The sequence below is a fragment of the Pipistrellus kuhlii genome, unplaced genomic scaffold (assembly GCF_014108245.1).
Source record: "Pipistrellus kuhlii isolate mPipKuh1 unplaced genomic scaffold, mPipKuh1.p scaffold_m20_p_2, whole genome shotgun sequence".
Classification (NCBI taxonomy): Eukaryota; Metazoa; Chordata; class Mammalia; order Chiroptera; family Vespertilionidae; genus Pipistrellus; species Pipistrellus kuhlii.
The window spans coordinates 48,929,733-48,956,755 of record NW_023425515.1 but is presented as its reverse complement, the minus strand read 5'-3'; the positions used below and the strand labels follow the sequence as shown (position 1 = coordinate 48,956,755).

At 51.4% G+C, this 27,023-nt stretch overlaps 1 protein-coding gene across 4 annotated transcripts in view; it reads right to left on the bottom strand.

The window, feature by feature from the left end:
• The window catches only part of ITGB5 (integrin subunit beta 5), a 117,766-nt gene extending 91,047 nt beyond the window's left edge, over positions 1-26,719 (bottom strand). Inside the window, exons 1-3 of one of the 4 annotated variants that reach the window (XM_036444817.2) lie at positions 26,286-26,719; positions 14,802-14,887; positions 4,462-4,666 (exon numbers count right to left, since the gene is read on the bottom strand). In XM_036444817.2, coding sequence (XP_036300710.1) covers positions 4,462-4,666; positions 14,802-14,887; positions 26,286-26,355 — 361 coding nt within the window. In that variant the 5' untranslated portion in view covers positions 26,356-26,719. Of the gene's footprint in view, positions 1-4,461; positions 4,667-14,801; positions 14,888-26,285 lie in introns of those variants that run through there. The other 3 variants (XM_045583931.1, XM_036444815.2, XM_045583932.1) reach the window with 3 other exon arrangements.
• Between the last annotated feature and the right edge of the window lie 304 nt (positions 26,720-27,023).

Here is a 27,023-nt window from a genome sequence, read left to right as displayed (position 1 = left end):
GGAATAACCACATGACCCAGCATTACTACTCCTAGCTATATACTCAAAATTATTAAAAACACATGTCAACACAGAAACTCCTACACAAATGTTCATAGCAGCATTAGTCGTAATTACCCCACAGTGGAAACAGCCCAAAGTCACAAACTAGAAGGCGGTCCAGTGGAATATTACTTGGGCATAAAAATGAATGAAGTCTGATACGTGCTATGACAGGGATGACTCTTGAAAATATTTTACTAAGGGAAAGATACCAGACATCAAAGACCACATATTATCTGATTTAAATGAAACATCCAAAATAAGTAAACCACAGGGTCAGAAAATAAATCAGTAGTCATCTGAGACTGAACTGGTGGGGAGGGTGGGGAGGAGGAGTGACTGCTAATGGGCACAGGGTTTCTTTCTGGAGTGATGAGAATGTTCCAAAATTCGGCCGTGGTGATGACTGCACAGCTATGTAACTATACTACATACCACTAAGTTGTACACTTTAACATAGTGAATTATATCTCAATTAAAAAAGAAAATACAAACAAAACAAAAAATCCTGCTTAAACTAGAGGGAAATGTCTTTTGTCTTTTTCCCCCGGGTTTATCCTGGAACAATAATTTTGCCTTGGCAAAGTCTCTCCTCGTATGTTGAGGCTTGTCCGTGGCTGACCTCTGATTGGCAAAGTGTTACATATCACTCAGCAATCTTCTATTAGAAAGTGTAGAGGAGCAGGCAGGGAGGAGGCACCAGCATCGCTCAACAAGCACAACAGAGGAGCAAACCGCTGGGCAGCTGCATGCCTTCCCCAGAGTCAGGGGTCGCTGCTTTGAGATCAGTGTGCACTCGGTAAACAGAAGATGTTGCTAACTGCAACGTACCATTTTCTCCTTCCCCCAAATAAACAAACATCTGGGGTTTGCCTGTACATCTCTTTAAATATTAACATTTTCAAAATGTTAAGGGGCATCACTGGCTTCAAGTGTTTCTATATTTGAGAAACATATTTACAAGGTTCTGGACCTTTAAGAATTCATATTTTCATCAGCTCTGCTCCTAGCCTTCATCTCTACAGACCGAAACATCCTCACGATTTGGGTGTCTTCATAGGGCAGCCTGTCCCTCCATGACCTTGACCTCTGGGCAATGGGCCCTCCATCAATACATGCCTGGGTTTCAGGACCAGAGCTACACACAAGACCAGAGCTACATACAGCACATGCAACACTATTTTGTATGAACACAAGATCACATTTTCCATTTTATTTACAATATCAGAAACTGCATCATAATGCTTAGCAGGAGATGTGACTAGACCAAAGAAAGCAAAATTTTTTATTAAACTAAGCATCCATTGAACTTCATGCATAAATAAGTATTGTGCATAAAATTAATGCTAAGAGAACTTCAAGAAACTGCCAGCACTCTCATCGCTTCTTTAACTCCTCTTTGGGGGAGTTAAACGCCAGGTGAAAAGTCAAACCAAACCACAATTTATCCACCTTATAGTCACACCTTAATTCTAATTTTTAAAACTGGCATTAAAACCGTGACATCTCTGGCTTTGTGTGACCGGCAACTCTGTCCTAAAGCAACCCCTAAGAATAAGAATTTGCCACCAAGCGAATTTCTTGGAGAGTAAATCTAGATGAGGAGCTGTCAAACTATAAAATAAAACCCTTAGTGATGACCCTAAAACCATAAACTCTTTTGGAGGCATTAATTTTGATCCTTGTTTTCAAAGATTACTAAGTAAAAACTACACACAATTATAACTTCACTAGAGGCCCGGTGCATGGATTCGTGCAGGGTGGGGTCCGGCTGGCCTGCCTCAATGGGGGCCAATTGAGCCAGGCCAGCCCAAGGGGAGGGGATACAGGCTGTTGGCCGGCTGGCCCAGCCCCCTGGTCAAACTCCCAGTCGAGGGGAAAATTTGCATATTAACCTTTATCATATAGAAAAATTTGCATATTAACCTTTATTATATAAAATTTGCATATTAACCTTTATTATATAGAAAAAAATATGAACACACAAATAAAGACAGAGGATCTAGTAAAAGGAAAAATAATAAAGTGGATCTTCCAAAAATTTCCTTTTAGTTACTGTCAGACCGTTACTACAGTAAAAAAGGAAGATGCATCGTTCACCTTCCTTAATTGATAACCACTCTCCTCCTACACAATGTTCCAATACCTCAAGAGTCCGCCACAACTCCCACATCCCTTCTAGGTCAAGGCCCCTGACCTTGAGCCTGTCTGCACACAAGGATGTGAGTTACTTTTCCCAGGGTGAACTCACCAAACACCTGCCCACACAATGGCTCAGCTGACTTTTCTACCCACTCACACAGCTTTATAAGGCCCCTTCCTTCTCTTCCTCCTCTTGGTATTTCCCGGAGCAAAAAGGCTACGTGTCGCTTAGTGTGAGATGACTTACAAAAATAGCAACTTCAGCTAATCCCGGCACTAATCCCCGAGCCGTCATGATCTGTGCCTCTATCTGGCAGGGCCACTTGCATCCTTGTTTGAATCCTTATGTCCAAGATAGCTCAATAGACAAACAAAACATTTCTCAAATACACAATGACTCAGGGCTCTCTCTAATGAAAACAAGAAGCAGGTGGCGTGCTTCCGACGTGCGGAGCCCTGCTAAACCCTTTTCTGAGAAGCTGAGGATCCCTACCCAAAACTGTATCTGGCTGGGATTCTAGAATTTACGCCTGTGGCCATTACTCTTTGAAAATAACAATGCTTACTTTTTAAAGTGCATTTATACAAAAAGCCCCATTTAAGCCTCTAAACTGCAGCTGAGGAATGAAGGTGAGAACGACCCTGAGATGTGAAGGGTGGGGTAACATGCCCGGGGCCTCTGAGCGAGGGTCAAGGCCAGAGCTAGACCCTACACGGCCTACCAGATCCATGACCTTTCACTGTGCCAAGCCGCCCTGGCATCTAACTAAGCCACCTAGAAACAGTGGCTGCCAGGGGTTTCCTAGACCACATGTGTCAAACACAAGGCCCGCGGGCCAAATCCGTCCCGCCAGGCCTTGCAATGTGGCCCGCACCGCGCTGTCATCACTGCACTCCGCTGCGTTTCCATCACAATGCTAGACAATGACACAGAAGACAAGGCTACAAATCATTGGAATTGGGGGGAAAGCTACCTTCTCTCAACAAAGTAATACTGCCTAATTGAGCCACCTGCACATCCACCTTTTGACACCTGAGGACTCTGGTATGTGGATACTGGGTAACAGAAGTGGTGAACGAGAAACAACTGTGGGCTCTGCCGTCAGAGAGGCCTGGACCGAGTCCCACCGAGAGAGCCTGAGCAGGCTACTCCTCACCCACAAAACGACGCTACCTACCTTGGGGCAGGCCGTGTTCAGCACAGAGCTGCTGTGCCCCTCTGTTCGTTTCCTTACATCACAATGAACTCAAGGGCCTGCAGAGTCTCCAGGGTCATCAAACAACCATCCTTACTCTAAACGTGTGTCCCTTCAGAATGCCATGGTCTCACATGGAATTTGCGGGCAGGAAAAAAGCGCTTTTCCAGGGAATTAGCACTTGCCCTGAAACCTGCATTAACTACATCCTCCCATAAAATAAAATAAAAAAACACACAAAAAAAACATTAGCCGGAACCAGTTTGGCTCAGTGGATAGAGCATCAGCCTGCAGACTGAAAGGTCCCAGGTTCGATTCCCGTCAAGGGCATGTACCTTGGTTGCAGATACATCTCCAGCAGGGGGTATGCAGGAGGCAGGTGATTGATGTTTCTTTCTCATCGATGTTTCTAACTATCTCTCTCTCTTCCTCTCTGTAGAAAATCAATAAAATATGTTTAAAAAAACATTATTCATAATAGCTAAAGCCCATGTGTCCATCGATGAGTGAATAAATAAGCAAAATACAATATATACATATAATGGAATATAACCCGGCCTTAAGGAGGAAGAAAATTCTGACATCCTACAGCATCGAGGAGCCCTGAGGACATGGTAAGTGAAGTAAGTCAGACACAGAAGGACAAATACTGTATGAGTGCACTCATCTGAGGGACGTAGAGCAGTCAGACCCATGCAGACAGAAAGCGTGCGGTGCCTGCCAGAGGCTGGGGAAGAGGGAACCAGGAGCCATTATTTAATGGGTACTTAAGGGGTTTCAGGTTGAGAAGATGCAGAAAGTTCTGGAAACGGATCGTGGTGAGGATGGTACCACACTGTGAGTGTACTTAATGCCAATGAACCACACGGTTAAAAAAGGTTAAAGTGATGAATTTTATGTTACACCTATTTTACCACAGTTTTTAAAACAGGAAATATAGCTGGTCCCTCCTCGGGGCCTTGCACGCCGGTTCCTGGAGTCTGGGCCATGCCTTGCCTCCCCGCTGCCCTGGCTCTTGCCCTCAGCCTGCCCTGGCTCGTGTGTCCCCATCACGCACGTGTCCCACCTCGAGGGCACTCACCAGGCCGCAGGTTCACGGCGATCTCCTGTGGCGTCATCTGAATGACGTCGGAGCCCGCGTAGCTGGAGCCCGTGCTGCTGAGAGGCAGGCTCCGCAGAACCTGGGTGGCGCTGGCCGGGCTCTCAAACTCCCCTTCGCAGCCGTTTCTGACCAGGTTTGCCTTCAGGTCACACCGGGAGGCGACCGACCGCAGGCTGCCGAAGTTCTAGGCAAAGAAACAGGAGGAGAGCAGGAAGTAGTCGGGGGTCTCTCCAGAACACCTCAGGCTGTAGGACCATCACCGGCTGGTTGACCTTGAACCCTCTACATTCCACCTTCGTCGGCTGAAAACGGAGACGTGACCATCCCTATCCCAAATGCCTCACCAGGGGTTAAGAGGACTGAGGGGCTGGCGATGAAAGCATTTTGTAAGCTGTAAATACACAATACAAATGTTTGGTTTCGTGGTTATTTTAACGGACAAAGGGGCTCCTTTAAAAATGTGCCTGTCTACATGATGAGCGGGAGAGGGCCACTGAAATGGCCCAAAGTTGTGAAACTATAATTTTAGGAAAGATGTACGTGTCCATGTTGGTCATCACTCAGGCAACCAAGAGTAAACCTCTGAGCTGTCCACTCATCCATCCCGCCTATTCCGCAGCGTGTGACATTGGGCAACATGGAGACAGCAATGTCGCAATATATACTGTGTCCTCTGGCCTAGAGGTCCTCCCCCAGGAATTCACCACAGAAGCTAATCAAGAGGGAGGGAAAACTATCTGACATGGACTGCTGTCATTTAGAACAGCACAATCTCATTAATGTATAAACCTAAATCCCTGAACGGTAAGAAAAATACATACAGTAGGTCCTGGGGCTACATCAGAAATCTGTTCCGATTTTCGCCGTAACTCAGAACCCACCTTCATAAGCACCTACGTCCCTCACACGGAGCACAGACACAGCAGGAATGAAGTGAGGCGGTAAAAAAATTTAAAAGCTAGCAATTCCTTACCTTTACTTGTGGTAAATAAGTAATAAAAAACATAAAGCACATATGCACACATGTCAAAACGACGGTACTTTTTTTTAAGTAAATGGGAGGTGGCAACATAACCACGAAACGACATACATCTTGTCCCACATAACCCAAGGACTGCGTGTATATCAACTCAATAGATGACAGTCATTGTCAATGATTATGAAGGCTAAGTAGAAATTTCAAAACATTCATGCTAGTAAAAAAAGATCAGAAAATATGATTGTATCTGCACTAGGATTCAAAAGAAAAACTTTAAAATGAAGATAGCTGAGGTATTAGGATAAACTACCCCGAACTGTCCTTTATTGCTTTTTGGACAACAAAGCCACATTGATGAGAAAAATATTTCTTAAGATGAACCGAGGAGAAGGGGCCATCAGGACAGCCCAACCCAAGGTGGGCACCAAGCACCTGGGCTGTTAACGTTAGCAGGAAATAATAAACTTTGTTTTAATATATGGTGACCGTACGTGTGGCTCCTTTCCCAGGAATGACGTTTTTAAATGGCAAAGCAAGCCCAGGGCTCTTGCTGAACGCCCTTCCGCTGACAGACGCGGGGACGAAGGTCACCTCCCGCTGCGGCTCCTGGAGAGGCTGGAGAGGCAGCGCCCTGACCCGCCTCCCGGGGCTCTGACCGGAGCCTCTGTGGGCGGAGTGTCCCTGGCCTGCTGTGTGGGGAGCCAGGCTGCTGGCAGAGGCTCCTGCCGTCCTGGTCAAGGATGTCCTGAGGCCAGTCTAAGTCTGGGAGTCTTTGCGAGATTCAAAACCAAGAAGAAAGACTGTGTAGAATTCTTTAAATAAGTATTGATAAAACCAGATGTGTTGTTCTGGGCTTATGAGTTTTCTTGGGGGGTGTGTGTGTGTGTGTGTGTGTGTGTGTGTTTACAAGTGGACTCTCTAATTTTCTGTATCAAACCCTTGGAGGTCTTGCCTATGAAAACCTCAGGGACTGCGCTGTAGATATAACCGCCTCCATAGCCCCTTGTGGAACACGATGGGAGGCATGAGTACTCTGGCTTAAAATGATTACCCTTTAAATTTTATGATTCCATGCCAGGGTTTTCAAACCTGCGCTCCAGCGGGCAGGTGTGGCTCTGGTGTAGCAATTCTAATGAAGCAGTACAGCAGCCAGGCCGGGGGGAAGGGGAGTCCGCCTCGGAGGGCCCCGCACCGACCGGTCTGCCTCTGGCACTGGCAGAAGCAGAGGTGTAACCCGCTGCCCAGAGAGGGACGGGCTCAGGGCCTGCCTGCTCAGAGCTTACCCGGCTAGTCGCCACCTGGTGCTCCGAAAGGTCCTAAAGCTTGGCAGCCACTGGGCTAGGGTTTCTGAACTCCTGGCTGACACATGGGGCCTTGCTGCCAGGCCTCCAATGCGGAGGAGCCGGTTATCCTTGGCCCAGTTCTGATTGTCAAGGTGCACCCGCCTCGACCAGTCCCACAGATCCCTGCCATCAGGTTGGCAAGGAGAGCATCTTCGGTCTCCCCAGAGTGACAGGAACCCCCGCTGTCCCTCCCAGGGCCTCAGCAGTTTGCATTGTGGAGCAGACGAGGCCACAGAGCCGATCTGCTTCGCTCCAATCTGCGTTACTCCTCACTCACAGCCTCAGCCTTTCGCAGTCAGGCTGGTCACCGAGATCGTCCCCGATGGCCCGGACCTTCCCGGCCAGCCTGCTCAAAGGGCTTTCAGTAGACACCACCAGCCCTTGACGGAGGGCTTGTCCAAGGCCGCCTGCTGGCCAGGAAGATGGACCTGCCGGCGTCACCAGGAGACTCAAAGTCCAGGGCAGACCTCCCACACCTGTGGCTCTCCTTGCCACACCCGTGCCAGTTACCACCTTATCTGTGTAGCTGGCTTTCCCAGCTGCACTCTGGGCCTCTTTAGTCTCTAGGATGTTAGGAGCAAAGCCTCTTCATGCCCTCAATGCTAGCGTTTCCCCTCTTTCTCCTTCACATCATTCTTCAAGGCTGTGGTAAAGCCTCAGCTCTGTGTGCATGGCTTCCCCGAAGTGTGCTGCCAGCACGGAGGACCGTGAACTCCGGCCTTGCCGCCTGGTTCCCGGCGTGAGAACTACCACTGACCACATCCAATGTGCAACCTGCAGGATGGCTTCAGAAGTGCCAGCCGAGGCAGCCATGGTCAGTCCAGCAGCCGCCTTTCCAGCAGCTCCGGCATCAGGACAGGAAGAGACATCTCTTACGGCACCCGCGCCCAGGTTAGAGTTAGTCTCAATGCCCTTCCCCTCCATCATCGGTTTGTCAAAATCCTAGTTCACAAAGTTCAGTGCTTTGCTCCTCGGGGCAGGCCCAGAGGTTTTACTGATGTGCTCGACAGCCTTTGAGACATCCTTACCTACATATCAAACCTTCCAGAGCTTTGGGGCCTCAAGGACACCCCCCGGGCACGGCAGGTCAGAGGAGCCCTGTGAAGGTAAGGCAGCTACCTTAACAGTGGGGTTCCCGCTGCAGTTGAAGGTCCCTGTGCCATGGAGTCTGATTTCTAGCCTTAGGTTCTCATTGCCTAAGTAAAACACAGAGAGTGCTGCTGACTTCAGACCATGTTCACCCCACAAGCCCAATAACTTCTCCTCTCCTCCCCTAAGCTCCTTTCTAGTTCACTTGAGGGCTGGCTTTCCCAGCTGCACTCTGGGCCTCTTTATTCTCTAAGATGTTAGGAGCAAAGCCTCCATCCCTAGTGGGGGTCGTTAGAGAGAAGAAACCAAGACCACAGAGGCAAGGAGCATATACTGCGATGGTTATGACCTTTCAGATACACACACTCGTTATAAAGACAGCGTCTCAATACTTGCAATGCCAAGCTTCAAATTCACTGAGAGCGGATGCCCCCGTGGTAAACCTTTGGAGAAAGGAAGACGTGCCGAAGAAAATCCTCTCACATGAGTGATATCCCAACGCGCTGAGAGCCTTTCTATCCCAGCCACCTGGCACCTGGACCCTCCACCGGGTGGGAACACAGCACGTCCCAAGGGAAGGGGACCATGAAGCCAGCCCCTCACTTCTGCGGGTGGGGCGTCAGAGGCCCCCTGCCTGAGCCCATGCCTACGTGGCCTCAGCTTCTTGGACCAGCGTCCAGCATTGTTTGTGTCACCGCCCTCGCATCTCAGCCAAGGCCGCCGCTGAATGCCACAGCAGAAAACTAACTGGCACACAGATTCCGCGCCTCTGCATTTAATATCTCCTTGCTGCCCCAGATGCAGGGAGCTTCCTGCCTCCTATCACACTTGGAGGATAAATGTCCTCTTTGTGCAGAAAAATGAGTATGGAAGGTGGGAGGGGGGAACTTTATCTCAACACGGAAAACAGGAAACTAGCCCCAGCTGGTTTGGCTCAGTAGATGGAGCACCAGCCTGCAGATTGAAGGGTCCCAGGTTCGATTCTGGTCAAAGGCACATGCCTGGGTTGCGGGCTCCATCTCTAGTGAGGGCATGTAGGAGGCAGTTGACCGATGATCCGATGATATTTCTCTCTCCTCCTCTCTGAAATTGATGGGAAAAAAAATTTTTTTTTAAAAAGAGAATAAAATTGGAAACTAGCTTCAGGATGGGCCTCTGATGGGCTCAATGGCTTGCACGTGCTCCATGCTGGAGAGGTTTCCATTCATGAAGGAACCTCTGTCCGTGGCCTCCAGAACCTCGTCACCAACTCCCCAATGGCCTCATACGGGGTGACCGCATTACAGGCCGAGAGAAGCGACAGAATGGGAACAGGCACTCGGAACATCTTTCGTGGCTTTCCGTCTCTATCTGGTAACAACAACAACAAAAAAAGGGAGGTGCTCCAGATTTAGATCCTTTTAATTTGCTACAACACTGGCCTCTGCGCCTTGTTATAACCCGCCCCTCTCCATTCCCTCCATCTCCCAATACCGGAGCACATAATGAGGCTCGCTGTGTATTGTAACCCTGTAACACCTGACGCCCTGTACACTCTGTTAATCAAATCTCTCTTCCTGCAGGCAAGGCCAGGGCCCAGCTGGCTCTGAGCACAGCCGTCTGGCATCTCAGCCAGCGCATTTTGGCCAGTGCACTCAGGGCCATCTCCCTGTGCCACACCAGTCATTACATGTTATCTGCAGACCACCCCGCCTACTCCTGCTAAAGGCTAAGATGCTAAAGAGATGTGGGTGGCTGAAACTAGTTTGGCTCAATGGATAGAGTGTCGGCCTGCAGGCTGAATGGTCCCGGGTTCGATTCCAGTCAAGGGCACGTACCTTGGTTGCGGACACATCTCCAGTAGGGGGTGTGCAGGAGGCAGCTGATTGATGCTTCTTTCTCATTGATATTTCTAACTATCTCTCTCCCTTCCTCTCTGTAAAAAATCAATAAAATATATATTTTTTAATTAAAAAGAGAGAGAGAGAGAGAGAGAGAGGTGGATGGTTGTTCCAGGGGAGGACAGATTTTTGTTTGAAACGGCAGACCCTGGAAGAAGAGGCATCCACGCCGGAAGTAGGCATCCAGGCCAATCCCTGGGACGAAGAGGGAAGAAGCAAACTGGTGAGGAGGCAGAGAGCCGGGCAGAGAAGTGGGCACAGGCGGGGAAGGCGGGGAGCTGGCTGTCCCCTGAAGGCGGGCCTTCTCCTGCAGTATGACTGGGCCAGGCTCTCTGGCCCGCCAAGGCGGCAGCCCTGGCTTGGCAGAGGCTCATGGGTTTAGGGTGAGGGAGGAGAGAAGGTAAGTGATGCAACCCCAAATCTGTGCACCAGCCACACACGACCACGTGAGCTTCCTGTCTGGGGGTAGAGAAATCCCTCTGTCAGCTTCCAGTCGGCTGACTAAACGCACTGAACAAATATTTACAAAGCATCTGCAACAGGCCAAGATCATCCCTTTCATGACCACAAAGAGATGTTCTCTCAAAGAATCTATATTTTAGTGGTGAGCTGGAGCAAATGCTCTTTTTCTTTTTTTTCATGTTTTTCTAGCTCAGAGGAAACATTGGTCATGTCTCCTCTACATTCCCCGCCACCGTCATTTCCCAGAAGGTCCAGTCAGCCCGCCTTGCCTTCCAGCTCTAATCCATCTCCTCCCTCACACGCCTGCCTCCAGTCCTACCCACTCCTTCATTCCTTCGTCTCCACATCCACCTCCAAGGCAGACTCTTCCCACGTCTATTTCCACCCAGCCCCAATCACAGGCCTCCCGGTTCCTCCGTTTCCCAGTTGCTCAATAGCCTGCACTGCCCACGGCCACGCCACCTCAACGCGGTCTCTCTTCTTCCCCCAGCCCAGCCCTGAGCTCCTCTCCTTGCCTGCCTTTGCCTCCTCTGCTGCTCCCACCAGCTGTGCTTTCTGTCCCACAGGGACCATGGGTCCCTCGGTCCTGCCACTTCTCCTCACCCGCTGCTCTCTTGCAGGGCTGGTCCACAAAAGCCCTCCTCTTGTCCGGAGCACACAGCTACATTATGTCTCCAGTTCTCGTTGCTCTGGGACGTAGTGATGCGATGGGGTTTTAGACCGGAAATGTGGTGGGCTGCCCTAAAGCACCAGCACACGTTCTTCCCAGCACGTTCCCCTGGGGGCTGGCTGGGCTGTGACACAGCTTTGGAGGAGAGGCGGATTTCCACTTTGGAACAATGAAGGATGGCCCTGGCTGGTTTGGCTCAGTGGATGGAGCATCAGCCTGCGGACCAAAGGGGGCTGATTAGATTCCGGTCAAGGGCACGTGCCTCGGTTGCAGGCTCCTCCCGGGCCTGGGCCCTGGTTGGGGCTCATACAGGAGGCAACCAATTGATGTCTCTCTCTCTCTCTCTCTCTGTCTTTGACTCTCTCTTCCAGTCTCTCTAAAATTCAATTTTAAAAAATCCTTGGGTGAGGATTTTTTTTTAAAGGACAAAATAGACAGTATACAGCTCAGTTTGCTGTGTTTATTATTTACTTATTTATTTACTTATTTACTTATTTTAATCCTAGAGGTTATTTTCCCATTCATCTTTAGAGAAAGTGGAAGGGAAGGAGAAGGAGGAGAGAGGAGGAGAGAAATGTGAGACTGGGGGAGGGCGAGAACCTGCAACCACCAGGTACCCATGATCAGGAATCAAACCCATGACCCGTCCATCCTCAGGCCAATGCTCTAACCATTGAGCAACTGGCTAGGGCTGCTGCGTGCTTTATGTTGTGCAGCACATATCACATAGGTGTTCGGGCTGGCTGAGCAGCAGGGGGGGGCCATAAAGGACCAGGGACAGGGGCTGCGGTGTGCAGTGCAGGCAGGCGAGGACAGGCAGCCCCTACACACCCTCGTCTCAGATGGGGCGTCTGGCAACGGTGGTCTTAGAGCCCGAGGGTAAGTCTGAGGCCGCAGGTAAACCATGTTAGGAGACACACACAAGCAGCCTGCAGATCAGAAGCCACAAGAACACACTGGTTAGGGACCTGGCCCTCCATGCTTCCACCCAGCCCTCAATACACACACATCATACACTCTTGGCAGATACGGTACTTCTCCCATGATGTCCCAGGTGAAGAAGGCACCAGCCACATTCATTCTGTCTTACTCAGGGGCAGGGACTGATCAAAGCCACTCTGAACTCTCCAAGCCCAGCGCCCTGAAATACATTCAGGCCCCGGAGAAGTTACCTTCCGAAGACGGTGCCTCCCGTGCAGGCCTCATGGGAAGTTCTGCAGCCAAGAAGGGGCCCTGTCTAAGCACAGAGCGAGCCCAGGGGTAGAGAGGAACCCAAGTGTGGGCTGGGACGATGACATGCTCCTCAGATAACGGCATTCGGTGCCATTATCAGGACGTCACAAATACTAACACAAGGAAGGAAGAAACCTAAGGAAGACAAATGACCACGGGGTCCGGATCCCACTGCCCACATTTCACTCGAAAATACCCATCGGTGACAGCAGTTTGCTGGACAACTCTCACTCATCACTCAGGAGGCTGGGTTAAACAGCAGCCCACCCACAAGCCCCCTCATGCACTGATCTCATTTTATACTCCCAGTAACGCTGGAGGGTGGGAAATATCTTATTCATTTTACATACAAGGAACTGAGAATAAGTCATGGCAAAACGGTATTTAAACTTTGATTTTTCTAACTCCATGTCTTTTTAGCAGGCCTCTTTAATCAAAGATGAATTCCTGCCAGACCCTTGGCTGAATCTGGGGATGCTAATATGAGTAAGACATGGGTTAGGTTCTCAAGGAGATGATGACGTAGTTGATGACAGGCATGAGAACAAATGACAGAATAAGAATCGTCTGGAAGTACTATTGAAGGAGTAGAGTACGGCAGACAAAGACGTGACCATGGCCTGCACAGGCACACACAATAAATAGCCATTTAACGAACTCCTTCAGTCAATATTTATTGAGCAACTACTATGTGTCAGGTACACTTGGACTTGTCCTGCAGGTCATGTCATAGGGAACCAGAGAAAGGCTTTAAAGAACATTCATAACAAAGCCACAAATTAAACACAACCCAATGAGGGTTTTACACATTGCAAAGATTCCATTCTCAAAGTACTTGTGCTATAATCTTACTACTAATTCTCTACTAGGAAAAAATTCTAGAGCAGTCACACGATGTAGGCAGTGTAGACCAAGCTGGTTTTGCTCAGTGGCTAGAGCGTCAGCCTGCGGACTGAAGAGTCCCAGATTCGATTCAGGGCAAGGGCATAAGCCCAGGTTGCGGACTCAAACCCCAACGGGGGGCATGCAGGAGGCAGCTGATCAATGATTCGCTTTCATCACTGATGTTTCTATCACCCTCTCCCTCTTCCTTCCTCCCTGAAATGAATAAAAAAATATGTTTTTTTTAAAAAGAGGCGGGGTGGCCTACAGGAAAGAACTGGGCAGAAATCCAAGAAGCCAGACTCAAACCCCAGCTTTGGAACATCATGTGGCCTTGAAAGATACTTTACTCGGGGGCCTCAGCTTTTCATCAATAAAATGGGTATATCACACCACCACCACCACCACCACCACCACCCCGACAGAGCTGTTGCTGTGATTACAGATACTGTGTTCAGAGTGTGTGGCATCTAGAGGGGCCGCCCTGTGATCCTTTTCAGCCATCACAGGCTGAGGAACTCCCTGGACCTCTGAGGCTGCATCAGGGCAAAGGGCACGGCCACCCCAATGGGCACCACACACTAAACCGCAGAGGCTGGGCCGGTCCGAACGAAACGTTTTCAGTTCTTTCAAATCATGCACCTGTGCACGCAGGGCTTATGCCCATGGTTCTCACGACAGTTTAAATTTTTAAATTTTTTAAATTTTTTAAAATATATTTTATTGATTTTGTACAGAGAGGAAGGGAGAGAGAGAGTTAGAATCATCGATCAGTTGCCTCTTGCACACCCCCTACTGGGAATATGCCCGCAACCAAGGTACATGCCCTATACCGGAATCGAACCCAGGTCCCATCAGTCCCCAAGCCGACGCTCTATCCATTGAGCTAAACCGGTCTCGGCATGACAGTTTAGAAAACAGACCCAGCGTTTTCCTTTAGAAACAGATCCCTTCCCAATGAGCCCATCAACTTTGATCCTGCCATTGCTTTGGGATGGCAATCTGCTCAAACTGACTCTCCTTCCTATAGGCCGGAGGTGGTTCTCAACCTTCCTAATGCCTGCCCCTTTAATGCAGCTCCTCATGTTGTGGTGATCCCCAACCATACAATTATTTTCATTGTTACTTCATAACTGTAATTCCGCTACTGTTAATGAATCGTCATGTAAATATCTGTGTTTTCCGACGGTCTTAGGCTCTACAGCAGCAGTTCGTCTGAGATCATCGGAAAACAGATATTTAAGACCATGGAAAAACACAGAACTGTATTAAAGGGTCGAGGCATTAGAAAGGTTGAGAACCACTGCTATAGGGTTTGAAGAAACAGCAGCTGTTCTTTTTCAGTAAAATCATTCCACGAAGGCCAGTTCACGATATTCAAGTCATCCTCCAATTAGGCACATCAGGACGAGCAGCACCCACCAGCCTGCCACCCACCCAGGCATGTTCTGAAATACACTTGCTTCACAAGCTCAGGTCTCTGACTACAGAGAAAACTACACAAGACTCTTGTACGGGTTCCCCCACACAAGGAGAGAAAGGCCTTACTTCCCTAAAACAGGATTAAAACAGTCAACACTCTATCTAGAGACCCAATGTTATAAAAATGCCACTTTTCTCTGCTCCTTGCCCTGGAAAAAAATCGGCACTCACTTTTTTCCCCTCCAATCAACTTGTGTGCCGTGACCTCCTGCTGACCCCCAGAGCATTTCCCCCCTTCTCCCTCCCCCCCCCCACTCCCCCACTCCCTCCATCGCCCCCCACTTCCCTGGCCCACATACCTCTTTGGAGCACCAGGCACATTTGGGGTGGATTAGCAGGCATTCTTCACAAGAGGTGGCACTTCCACGAGTGCATTCATTGAGACCTTCAAAGCAAGAACAAGATGCACCAATCAGTCCCTGGCCATAATCGGCCACAATCCCCACAGATGAGGCCTTTGAAGGGGCCGGAGGAGGAGTCCCTTCCTTTATGAAGGGGAGCCTGGGTGAGGCTGCAGGGAGCAGCCCCAGGGCTCACTGCGGGCTAAGGCTCATGGGCTAAAGCCAAGCCCTGGGGTTTTGAGGCGCCCACCAAAAGCATGCACACTGTGTAAGCAACTCCCATTCCTTCTGCTGGACACACTTGGATTTCCACCTCCTCCCCACAACACAGCAGGTTACACATAGCAACATAACATAACAAACATTATAACATATTAGGCCCCTCTATACTTTCAACCAAAATGGCCCCAAAAAATTACAAAAAAGAAATGAAAAAGAACACATCAGTCTCTGTCAGGCATAAGAAATGAAAATCCTGTATCGGTGGCACCACACGGAATCCACAGTGCACCAAAAGAAGCCCCCACAGCCTTTAACGAAGAATGTAGTCCAGGAACACAATGCTGGGTTAGGATAAAGGAAATCCATGAATTCAACAGATCTACTACTGGGTCAAATAAAACAAGCCATATCACCTCAGGTAATCAAAAGGCGTTTGATCAAATTCAAAATCCATTCTCCCCCCGTCCCCCCACACACACACACACAAAGATCAGAAACTAAGATTAGAAGGAAATTTCTTTATTGTTGTAAAGTTACTTATTTCAAACCCAGGCCATCTCCCCCACCTCTGCCATCTCCCCCACTTCCACCCCCCCATGGTGTTGAGTTTAAATCCATTGTTCCCTCAGCACCCTCCATCCCACCCACTGACCCACCCGTCCCCCCCTCACAGCAGCACGGGTATCCGCTATCCATGTGAAACTTCTCAGCCCTTTCTCTTCCTTCCTCTCTGAAACATAAGGCCAGATTTTTTTCTTGACCCAAAGCAGAACTTGATGGCTTTCTCTGAATGAAAATGATTTTACTTGGTCCTAACAGACCCACTGGTCTCTCCAGGTCGTGGCCTAGAGGCACGACAGACGGAATAAGGAAAACCCAGCCATAGGAAGAAGGGCTCAGAAAGTCAAAAAGTGGAAAAGGGGAGAGTGGGAGAGAAAATACAGGGAACTGGAGATAGTTCCCCATCTCCACTGAACACCAGAATAGCTTTCATTACAAGGCATGTAGAAGCTCGAGCATTTCCCTAATTTGCTCATTTTAACTCCCTGCTTCTCCTTTGTCACTAGAAGTATTGAATAAAACCACACAGGAACTGGGTGACACAGGAAGCTACACTGGGTCCCCCCTGAAGGGCACTGGAGGGATGGAAAGGTAGCTGGCATAGGCGGGAGGAGAAACGGACAGGACCTGAGTTGCTGGGAAGAAAAAAAAAGGTGACTTGATGTGAAAACAATGGTTTCCACCAGCCACAGACCCCAGCCCTGAACCCTGGGTCCCTGTCCTCCTGTCATCATCCTGTAGGGACCCCTGCCTCCCAGCCCCGGGGCTGGCATTGCTCAGACACCACCTCCCTGCCGTGCTGCGGTGGGGCCTCCTGCGTATAGCGCTGGACCAAGCGCACACTTATCGTGAGAGACAAGCTGGGACCAACCAGGGTGCATGAATTCATTTGAGCAGGGACCCCTCCCGGGTCCAAACACTGACCAAGAAAATAGACTCCTGTCTGCTTCCTGCTAACGGTGACTTTCAAATGGGCACTTTCGCCTTTAAGAAAGAGAAGGTGTGTGGGATACGCTTCAAAACGCCAGTTGCATTTTTTTCCGGTCCAATTCCCTTACCTGTCAGAAACCGCCACCTGAAGGGGGAGGGAACAATCAAATCTAGAATGAAAGTGACTTTCCCCTGCTCGCCTCAGTTCGTCAAGTACAAGCTCACGCCCTCGTGGCATTCCACGTGCTCTGATGTATAAAACTATTTCCATGCCATCATGGAACTACAGAACCTTGGGAGCCAAAAATGTTTTAAGATGAAGGAGTCAAGTCGCCTCAGTTGATGGACAAAAGTGTGAAAAACTAGAGGGACTTGGATCCAGGAGCCTAGTCTACAGGGAGAGGTCAGAGAGGGTGCTGGCCACCAAGTGCCCCTGTGGGGACCTGCCTGGCGGTCGGCACCCTCCCAGACCCCATGCCACGTGGCAGGGAGTGCCGGAGTCCGCTGGAAGAGATCTCCAGCGGGCCTTCGGTCAGAAAGACACTTGAGATGGAGTATCTCATTTATGTCTCTGCCCCCATCCACGTAAATTCACAAACACCACTTTCTAATTACCAGGGCCTCATCACTGAGCTCTGGGAATTTGGGGTGTGGGAGGAATCTGGTCTCAGGGGTCCTGGGTTCTAACTCAGATCAGACTGGGCTCTGGCCCTCTGCTTTGCCAGACTAAGACCTTAGACATAACACGGAAGAGGCTCAAACGTGACACTGTAAAGCACATGTGTCAAACACAAGGCCCGCGGGCCAAATCCGTCCCGCCAGGCCTTGCAATGTGGCCCGCACCGCACTGTCATCACTGCACTCCGCTGCTTTTCCATCACAATGACAGTTTATGACTGTTCAGTAAACCATTCGGCCCGCGATTTAGGCTGGATTTTAGATTTTGGCCCCTTCTCTGATTGAGTTCGACACCCCTACTGTAAAGTATCCGTCATACTGCATTGCTAATTGTTTATAGTTTATTACTAACATTCGCATGCAATAGTAAAGTAGTTTTATTGCACTTGAAATTATTCCCCTAGAACCATGGTCGGCTCGAGCCACATGCGGCTCTTTGGTCCCTTGAGTGTGGCTCTTCCACAAAATACCACGGCCTGGGTGAGTCTATTTTGAAGAAGTGGCGTTAGAAGAAGTTTAAGTTTTAAAAATTTGGCTCTCCAAAGAAATTTCAATTGTTGTGCTGTTGACATTTGGCTCTGTTGACTAATGAGTTTGCCGACCGCTGGTCTAGAATTAGGTTGCAGTTGGAACAAAAAAGTTCAAAAAGACCTGCACTCAGCATGCCAAGCATGGGACCAGGGGATGCTGGAGGGACAGAGACGAGTGACCCGGGGCCCTGCTCCCCAGGAGCTCACCGCCTGCCGGGTACCAGGCAGCAGACAGGGACACCAGGCACCGACGGCACAGGCTGTGTGCGGATACCGGTCACGGTGCCAGAGTCACTCCCTCTGGCATCTCTCCCCTCTCCACCTATTAATGCTTCAGACAGTTTGGCTTTGGCTGGATGAGTCACTGGGCACCAAGAGCACTGTGAAAGGAAGGAAGCAATGAATAAAGAGCTAAACAGCCGGAGTTCACGAATGTCAGAGTGTTGTGTCTAGGTCACGGAAACGCGCTCGCGGCACAGACGAGGGCCACATCTTCCTTTAGCTGCCGTCCATGTGGTGACTATTCCCAGCTCAGCTTCAATGGCCCGCAGCCCTTCATGTCTCCGAGGCCCGGGGTTTACTGCAAACCATAATCTAAAAATATGCTCTCCTTCCGAAACTCATTGACCTACCCCTCTCTTTCATCAATCAGGCGGCCACCACGTCCGGCTGATCATTCCTTCAAGATGTATGAAATGTCTCTTTCTTCCAACCCAGCCCTTCCTGCCCGCCCCCTCCACCCCACACAGTCCAAGCCAGGCTCTCTGCGGATTCCTGCAGCAGCCTCCTGGCTGGCCTCCCTCCCTCCTGCCTCTCCCCAGCACACGGCCAAGGTCAACACCTCCTGAGGCACACATCCAGCAGCTGAAGTTTCCTGATCCACAATGTCCAGTGGGACAGCAGGAGTGAGCGCAGGGCTGGACTGGCCCTACCGGCTGGGGAAGAGGAGAGCAACACTATTCAGGTGGGGGGTGGGAAAAGCGTGATGAGCACGTGGGGTGTACGCTCTCCCTGGGGAGCACATGAACAGTAACAGACCAGGACATTCGGAGCAGTGGATGTCTGTGCCACCACCTTCAAGACACAAGTGAGAAGCTAGGATAGAGAAATACAGTCCTGAATTACATTGCAGTCACTGTTTTCAAGACAACAGAAAATAAAAACATTTCATTATTCCTTTTTTTTTTTACTTCATTTAAAAAAAAAAAAAAAATATATATATATATATATATATATATATATATATAATTTAATTGATTTCAGAGAGGAAGGGAGAGGGAGAGACAGGAACGTCAATGATGAGGGAGAATCATTGATGGGCTGCTTCCTACACGCCCCCTACTGGGGATGGAGCCCACAACCTGGGCATGTGCATGCCCTAGACCAGAATTGAACCTGGGACCCTTCAGTCCATAGGCCGACTCTCTATCCATTGAGCCAAACCAGCCAACGCACATTTCATTATTCTCGTTTAAAAAAGAAAAAAAGTTGGTAGGGTACTGGCATGCTTCTCCCTCTGACCTGAACTACATCGGCCACATTTGTCCATACAACAGATCAATTATTCCCAGTACAGAACCTAGAAACTAAATGGTCGAGGAAGGAAGAGGGATTTGAAAATGTTGCTACCTTTAATAATAAAAGGATAATATGCTAATTAGACTGGACGTGCTTCTGGATGATCTGGACGAAGCCTAGGCTGCGAGGGAAGCCTGGGTCCTGGGGGCCTGCAGGCGGTGGAGGGAAGCCTGAAGCCTGGGTCCCAAGTGCTAGAGGGAAGCCGGGGGAAAGCCTGCTCGTGCATGAATTTCGTGCATCAGGCCTCTAGGGAAATACTATCCTATGCTCTAGGAAGGATCACATTTCAGACTGCCTTTTTGAACATCAGACATCAGCAGAACACCCAACAATGTCAGCTTTAGAGATAAGAATTGTGTCTAGGTCACAATGGAATACTTTCCACTTTTTAAAAAAATGTGCATGCTCCCTATATATTAACCAGAGGCCCGATGCATGAAATTCATGCAAGAGAAGGCCTTCCTACCCCCAGCGGCTGGCACCGGCTTTTCCATCTGGCACCCGGGACCCAGGCTTCTCTCGCAGCCCCGGTTTCGTCTGGAAGGACGTCCGGAAGGATGACTGGTCTAATTAGCATATTATGCTCTTATTATTATGGATATAAAGCTTACTCTGATATACTGATAAGTTAAAAATAAAAGACTGAGGCTGCTGGGTGGCTCAGTCAGTTGGAGCATCATCCGGTAAACCAAAAGGTTGTGGGTTCAATTCCCAGTCAGGGCACATATCCAGGTTGCAGGTTCAATCCTTGGTTGGAATGTGAGTGAGAGGCAATGACTAATCTCTCCCTCTCTCTCTCTCTCTCTCTCTCTCTCTCTCTCTCTCCCCCCCCCCCCCCCCCCACCCCTTCCTCTCTATTTAAAAACAACCTCGGGTGAGGATTAAAAAATACAAATAAATAAAAGGCAAGATGCAGATGTGTGTTTAGCGGGGGAGCCATGTTTGTAACATATGTGCAGAAAGAGCTCTGCATACATAAGAGACCTAGCTGCCGGGACCGGTTTGGCTCAGTGGATAGAGCATCGGCCTGTGGACTGGGGGGTCCCGGGTTCGATTCCGGTCAGGGGCATGTGCCTTGGTTGCGGGCGCATCCCCAGTGGGGGGTGTGCAGGAGGCAGCTGATCAATGATTCTCTCTCATCGATGTTTCTAGCTCTCTATCTCTCTCTCTTCCTCTCTGTGAAAAATCAATAAAATATATTTAAAAACAAACAAACAAACAAAAAAAAAAAAAACATAAGAGACCTCACAGGGACAATCTGGACAACTCAGTATAGGTGGTGTCCTGGATGGGAAACGAGAGCAGAAAAGGACATTAGGTAAAAGCTAAGGAATCTGAGTAAGTATGGGCCTTAGTGAATAAAAACATGCCAATGTGGTTCCTTAGTTGTAACAAATAAGCCATACTGATAAAGATGTTACTAACTGATGAAACTGGAAATGGGTCTATGGGAACTGTCTATACTATCTTCTCCGTTTTCCTGTAACCTAAAACTGCTTTACATTTCTTTTTTTAAATACATTTTTATTGATTTCAGAGAGGCATGGAGAGGGAGAGAGCTATAGAAACATCAATGATGAGAGAGAATCATCGGTCTGCTGTGTCCAGTGTGGGTCACCAATCCACTGGGGATTGAGCCTGCAACCTGGGCGTGTGCCCTAGACCAGAATCAAACCCAGGACCCTTCAGTCTACAGTCCAACACTCTATCCACCGAGCCAAACAAGCTAGGTTTTACATTTCTTAAAAGTTAAAATTTTGGTGTTTTTTTTTAAATGCAATTGAAACCATGGAGTGGTTGTACTAGGAACCTACGGTAAGAAGGACCAGGGCCGTTCACCTGGTAGCAGGTGAGACAGACTCCCTCGGGCCCCGTAGGTGCTATGAGCCAAGCAAAGGGAGGAAGGAGAGGCCAATCCTGCTCCCCCAGAGGGCTGCAGAGAAGCCTCCACAGGGGGGCGGGATGGGGGTGGGGGGGGCCGCATTTGGGCTGGAACGAGGACTTGTTCTGACACTTACTGGCTACGTGACCTTGAGCAAGTCATTTTACCTTCCCAGGCCTCGGCATCTTCACGCAAACCATTCAACTAAACGGCCTCTAATCACAGATTCTGCCCTCGCCCCATTTTGACATTTAAGTGGGTTCTCTCTCCCCCAGAATGTTTCTTCCTAATAAGCTACATGCAGAGTCCTGACCTCAAAACTGGTTGTAGAAGAGGTAAGGATGAAACAAGCCCCACCACACAAACAAACACACACGCATACATACACACACACACACCAAGATTCGCTGCTCATCTGTGCATTCAACTAATAGCATTCAGACACAGCTCCAGGCACAGAGGATAGAGAGGAATAAGACGGATAAGATTCCCTACCACACGGAGCTTCCGTCCTGGATGGGGGATACCCTTGTTGTGGAAGATTGATAACAAGAAGGTAGGCAAGTAGGTTAGCCCTGGAGGAGCGCTAAGGAGAAAAATCAAGGAAAGAAAGGGCACAGGAAGAAGGCCGGGCGGGAGGCTGCAGCTTTCGCGGGCGTGGCTGAGCAGGAACCTACAGAGAAAAGGCAGAGGAGGAAGGGCCTGCAGCGGGAGCAAGGGGAGCCTGGGCATTTCCCTGGAAACAGCCAGGAGGCGGCGGAAGGTGCTGGAGGGAAGTGTGTGAGGGGAAGTGGTAAGAAAAGTAAAGTCAGGGGAGGAGGGCAAGGGAGAGGTCACAGAGAGCCTGGCAGCATGCCCGCAGACCTTTCGGAGGGTTTAAAGTCGAGTGGCATGGACTGAGTTAAGTTTTAGCAGGATTGCTCTGAGTCAGAGTGAAGAATAACTCAAGGGACAAGGGCAGAAGCTGGTCCCAGGTCTACAAGCAACCATCTCAGCAAAACTCTAGTGGGAGTGGTATTGGGGGTAGGGAATGGGGGTGGGGGAGGGGCAGGGGAGGGGCTGGGGGAGGGGATCCAGTAAGTAGCGGGCAGCCCCCCCCCCCCATGCACAACCCCCACCAAACATCTGCCATAGGGGATGTGTCAAGTCCCGACCTGGAGCAAACTTTTCAGGGTGTGGCCCAGGAATCAAACCCTGCTTTCAACAGAAGCAAGAGGAGGCCTCCAACACAAAAGGGCGCCTGTAAATAAAGCGTGTTCCTTTACATCTCTAAAGGCCATTAATCCCCATTCTAGCTGCAAAGAAAGAAAACAAACCACAGCTTTGGCTTCCAAAGGCCTGGGCCCTGTCCAAGGAAGATACCTGTGAAAGGAGCCCTACCCCGTGACCCAGCGCACAGCAGCCCGAGAAGTACGCCGTTGTGTAAGTGCCGGGTAACTGTCCCACATTGCTGATAGCGCTAGCACTTCTCGGCGTATGCCCCGGGAACCAGGGAGGGAGAAAACGGAGTTGCCAGGCAGGCACAGGGGGCCTTTTGCCAACTACTTAGATATTTTAATTCCCCGTTGCCCCAGCAGCTAAATAAGCATGGAGAACAAGCAGGCGAGGAATACTAATTAGAGCTAATTAGGCCCTGCCCTCTTCCGCCTCAATCCCCTTTGGACAAAGCCCCCCCGATTCAAGGATGGTGGAGCCAGAATGTAAATACCTAGGGTAAACAGCAGTCCACACACCAGGCCCCCGTCTGCATCTCATTGTCCTGTCACTTCTAAACCTACTTCGGATTACCTGAAGAGGGCCACCAACCCACAGGCAGATTCCAACAGCCCCAGCACAGACCGAGGGGCCTGGGGGTGGGGGCAAGTGCTGCCACCAGCAGTCCTCTGAATAGACTCCTGTAGGGCTCAGAGCATTCTATTAGCAGGGCATCGCTGAAAGGACATGTAAAACGCCATAAATGATGATAGCAAACGCGACTAGTTCTGCCGTAGGATCCACAGCACATCCCCCACGCCTTAGGGAGCAAGGGCCTCCCCCAGAACGCCCCCCCCCACCTTGGTTCTGTGGGAAGACGGGTCCCGAAGTCTGGTCTGAGGCCCTTGGCCACGGGATAAGGCGGAGAGCAGAGAAGGTAAGCCTGGGGCGGGGGCTGTCAATCTCCCAGAGGCTTGTTCAAAGCGAGCGCCCTGAAAAGCCTGTTTCTAGCTGGATGACGCACAGAGATGAAAGTGTGGTGAAAGCAAGAGATGGCAACTTTGCTGATGGTCGAGGGATACCCTGGCAGGCACCCTGAGAGCACCTCTTTCTTCCGCTGGGTGAGGAAGGTTTTCCTTTCAAATCATGTTCCTACTAGTAGTAGCAAGAGAGAAACAAACTCTGGAGAAAGTACCCGCAGGGCTTCCAGGGAAACAAGAGGAAAACTGTTTCAAACTATGTTTGAAGTTGGCTCAGCACCACTGGGAAGCCAGAACTCACAGAGAGTTGTCAGCCCCTTTAAACCTCGGCAAGCTGCAGGGCATTCGTAAGAGGGAGATGGCCAGGTCTGGAGGCCAGCGACCGGGCCTGCTCCGCCACCATGCTGCGGGCCCACCAGGAGCTGGCTGAGCCCCAAGGCAACGGCAGAGGAAAAAGTAACCTGAAGGAGTCGGACATAGGTCCCACCATGGCTCAGTGCTTTTCTCCCACCGGAGGTGCATCATGTAGGACAAAGGGCACTGAGCCTAAACAGACTTGAGGTCTTGCCCTGACCAGTTTGGCTCAGTGGACAGAGCATCGGCCTGCGGACTGAAGGATCCCAGGTTCAATTCCAGGCAAGGGCATGTACCTTGATTGTGGGCACATCCCCAGTGGGGGAGGGGGGGTGCAGGAAGCAGCTGATGGATGTTTCTGACTATCCCTCTCCCTTCCTCTCTGTAAAAAATCAATAAGATATATTTAAAAAAAAAAACAACACACACACAAAAAAAAAACTAGAGGCCCACCTGAAAAACGAAGGCAGGGGTCCTCAAACTTTTTAAAGTGGGGGCCAGATCACGGTCTCTCAGAGAGCTGGAGGGCCGGACTATATGAACTACTAATTCCTACTGTAACACCTCGGCTGCGCTCACTGCCCAAAAAACCTGGCGGGCCGGATCAGACTCCTCTGCGGGCCGCATGTGGCCCGCGGGCTGTAGTTTGAAGACGCCTGTTAGGGACATGTATGAACTTCAAAAAACAAATCACAATGCAAATGAAAAGTAATATGCGGAAAGAATTGTTTGCAACTGGAAATATGAGCTTTTATTAGAATCACAGAAATGTCAAGCTGTGAGGGAACTTAGAGGTCGTTTCCTTTAGCAACTCCTAATTTTTGGAGTTCACAGAACATTAAGAACACAACAAAACAAAATGGGGGGTGGGGAGGGAGCAAAATGCATATAAGACTACCTGGTTTTTGGATGATGTCAAAAATGAAAAACTACCCTCTGTTACCACTTTAAATCATTTTTAAAAAGTTTCCCACTACAAATAAAAAAGAATTTCAAATTAAAGGGCAGTCCTTGCTAAGCAGGGGACCGGTTGGCAAAGACACACTCCTGTGTTAGACAGGCTACATCTATTTATTTATTTATTTATTTATTTATTTATTTATTTATTTGTTTATTTATTTATTTATTTATTTATTTATGGCATTTCCCTGGGGACCCATGAAAACATCGTGATGGGCACCGGTTGCCAGATGGGAGTTTGGAAGCCGCTGATCTATTCCAAGCTCCGGAGTGATGAGTGTCCCATACAAGAAGCCTCGCTACAGTAGTGAGTTTAAATCAGGCCTGAAGGTTTTTGTTTGCCCAGACCCCTCCTGCGCTCAGACCGAAACTCCGCTGCCTCCGCGTAAATGAGACGCCACCGTGGAGAGGGCGGTGCAGCTCCCTCCGCGGCCCGGCCATTGGCTCACAACAGCCACTGGGTACCTCGGCCTTTCAAGGGAAGGGCGCACCCCAACACGCTTATTCCCTACGGGGAAAGGGAGCGTTTGGGGCTCCCTGCTCTTTTCTGGAGGGGTCAGGGGTAGCTCCTCTGCCTGGAAACCCCAGCGCCCAGCTGGGCATCCTTTCTCTGGGGCCTCCTCACTGCCACGTCCAGCCCTCTCCCAGCTCTAAAGAAAACTTAAAGCAGGTAACACACTGCAGCCAGCCCTTAGCAGTGTGCGCTAACGCCATCACACACACACACACACACACACACACACACACACACACACGCTGCCCTCCACTCCAGAATCCTCCCGAGCTCGAAGCACGTCTGCAGTCGCCGTATAAAGGAAAGGAAGGCAGGGGAGTCAGATCGCAAAGTCCCAGGGGCGGCTGGGGCTTGGGACGCGGCTCTCCCTGCGGGTTTGCGGTTTCCTGGGGGAGAAGCAGGGGGACTCCGTCGCTAAAGGCAGGCGCTAGGCTGGCCGGGGCGCAGTGAGACTCTCCGACCCGCTATCGGGCCCGGAGCGCCCGCAGCTCCCGGAGACCAGCCCTCCGGGGCAGCCGTGGCTCCCCCCCTTTGGCGCCAGCGAACGCCTCGGGTCTCGCACCTCCGAGCAGCCTTCGCCGTCCGGGGACGGGGCGCCTGCGACATCTCTCGGCGCCTCGCATTGGCCCGCCGGCCCCTGCTCCCGGGCCCCGGGCGGCCACAAGGGCCGCTCTGTGCCAGGGAGCGCGGTCCCGGCAACCACCCCGGGCCGGCGCGGCCCTCCCCGCACTGGGCGCGGACGCCGGCGAGCTGGGTCGGTCTGGCAGGGCTGTTTACACAGGAAGGGAAGGCTCCGTCCAGCTCCCCGGGAGGGGACGGGCGGCCGGGAGGGGACCGGCGGCCGGAGAGACGGCGGGGGGCGCACGCAGGTCCTAACCCCCCTCCGGGCCGAACGGCAGCGGCTCCCAACCTGGGAGGGCTCGGGGGCTCCCCACCTGGGAGGGCGGGGAGGCGCTTTCCAGCCTCAGGCGCCGCCTCCCCCCAGCCCCGCCGGGACGCCCGCGGGAGCCTCGGTGCGCCACAAAGTTTCTTCCCGCCGCGAGCGGCCGGGCGGCTTACCTGGGAGCCGGGGCACCAGGGCGCAGAGCGCGAGGAGGCAGGCGTACAGGGACGCCGCGGCCCGCGGCATGGCGGGGGCGCTGCGCGGGGGCCGGGGGCCGGGGCCGCAGCCGCATGCCCGGCGCGCGGCCGGGATCACAGCGCCCGGGGCCGGGCGGGGGTCGGCGGCGGCTGCTGCGCTGGCCCGCGCCCCGCCGCCACCATCCCTCCGGCGGCGGAGTCCCGGCAGCCGCTGCCCCGGCTCGCCGGTCGGGACGCCCGGGTGTCGGCGCTCGGGACGGACGGCCCAGGGGCGGCCTCGGGCCGGGGAGGGGCCGTGTCCGCGCCGCGGCCGAAACTTGGGCTCCGGGACGTGCCCCGCGCAGAGGCTGCCCCGCGCGCCGCACACTCACTCCGTGCTCGGCCTCCGCCCCTCCCCGCCCTCCCTGCGGCCGGCGGGCTCCCCTTTCCCCCCTCCCTCTTCTCTCCTCCCCTCTCTCCGGCTCCAGGCCCCCGCCCGGCCGCCACACGGTCCGCGCACGGCGGGGCGGGGCGAGCTCCCCGCCGGCTCCGCCCCCGCGCGGGACCGGCCGGGACTGCGGGCGGCCGGCGGCCAGGTGGGAGCCCCTTCCGGCGCGGGGGCGTGGGGCCGCTAAGCCGCTGGGTGGGGGGGGGGGGGTGTCTGGCTTGGCTTTCGGGGCGCTCCCGTAGGGGGCGGGGCACTCCGGGCCGGGCGAGCCGAGGTTACCTGGGGCGGCT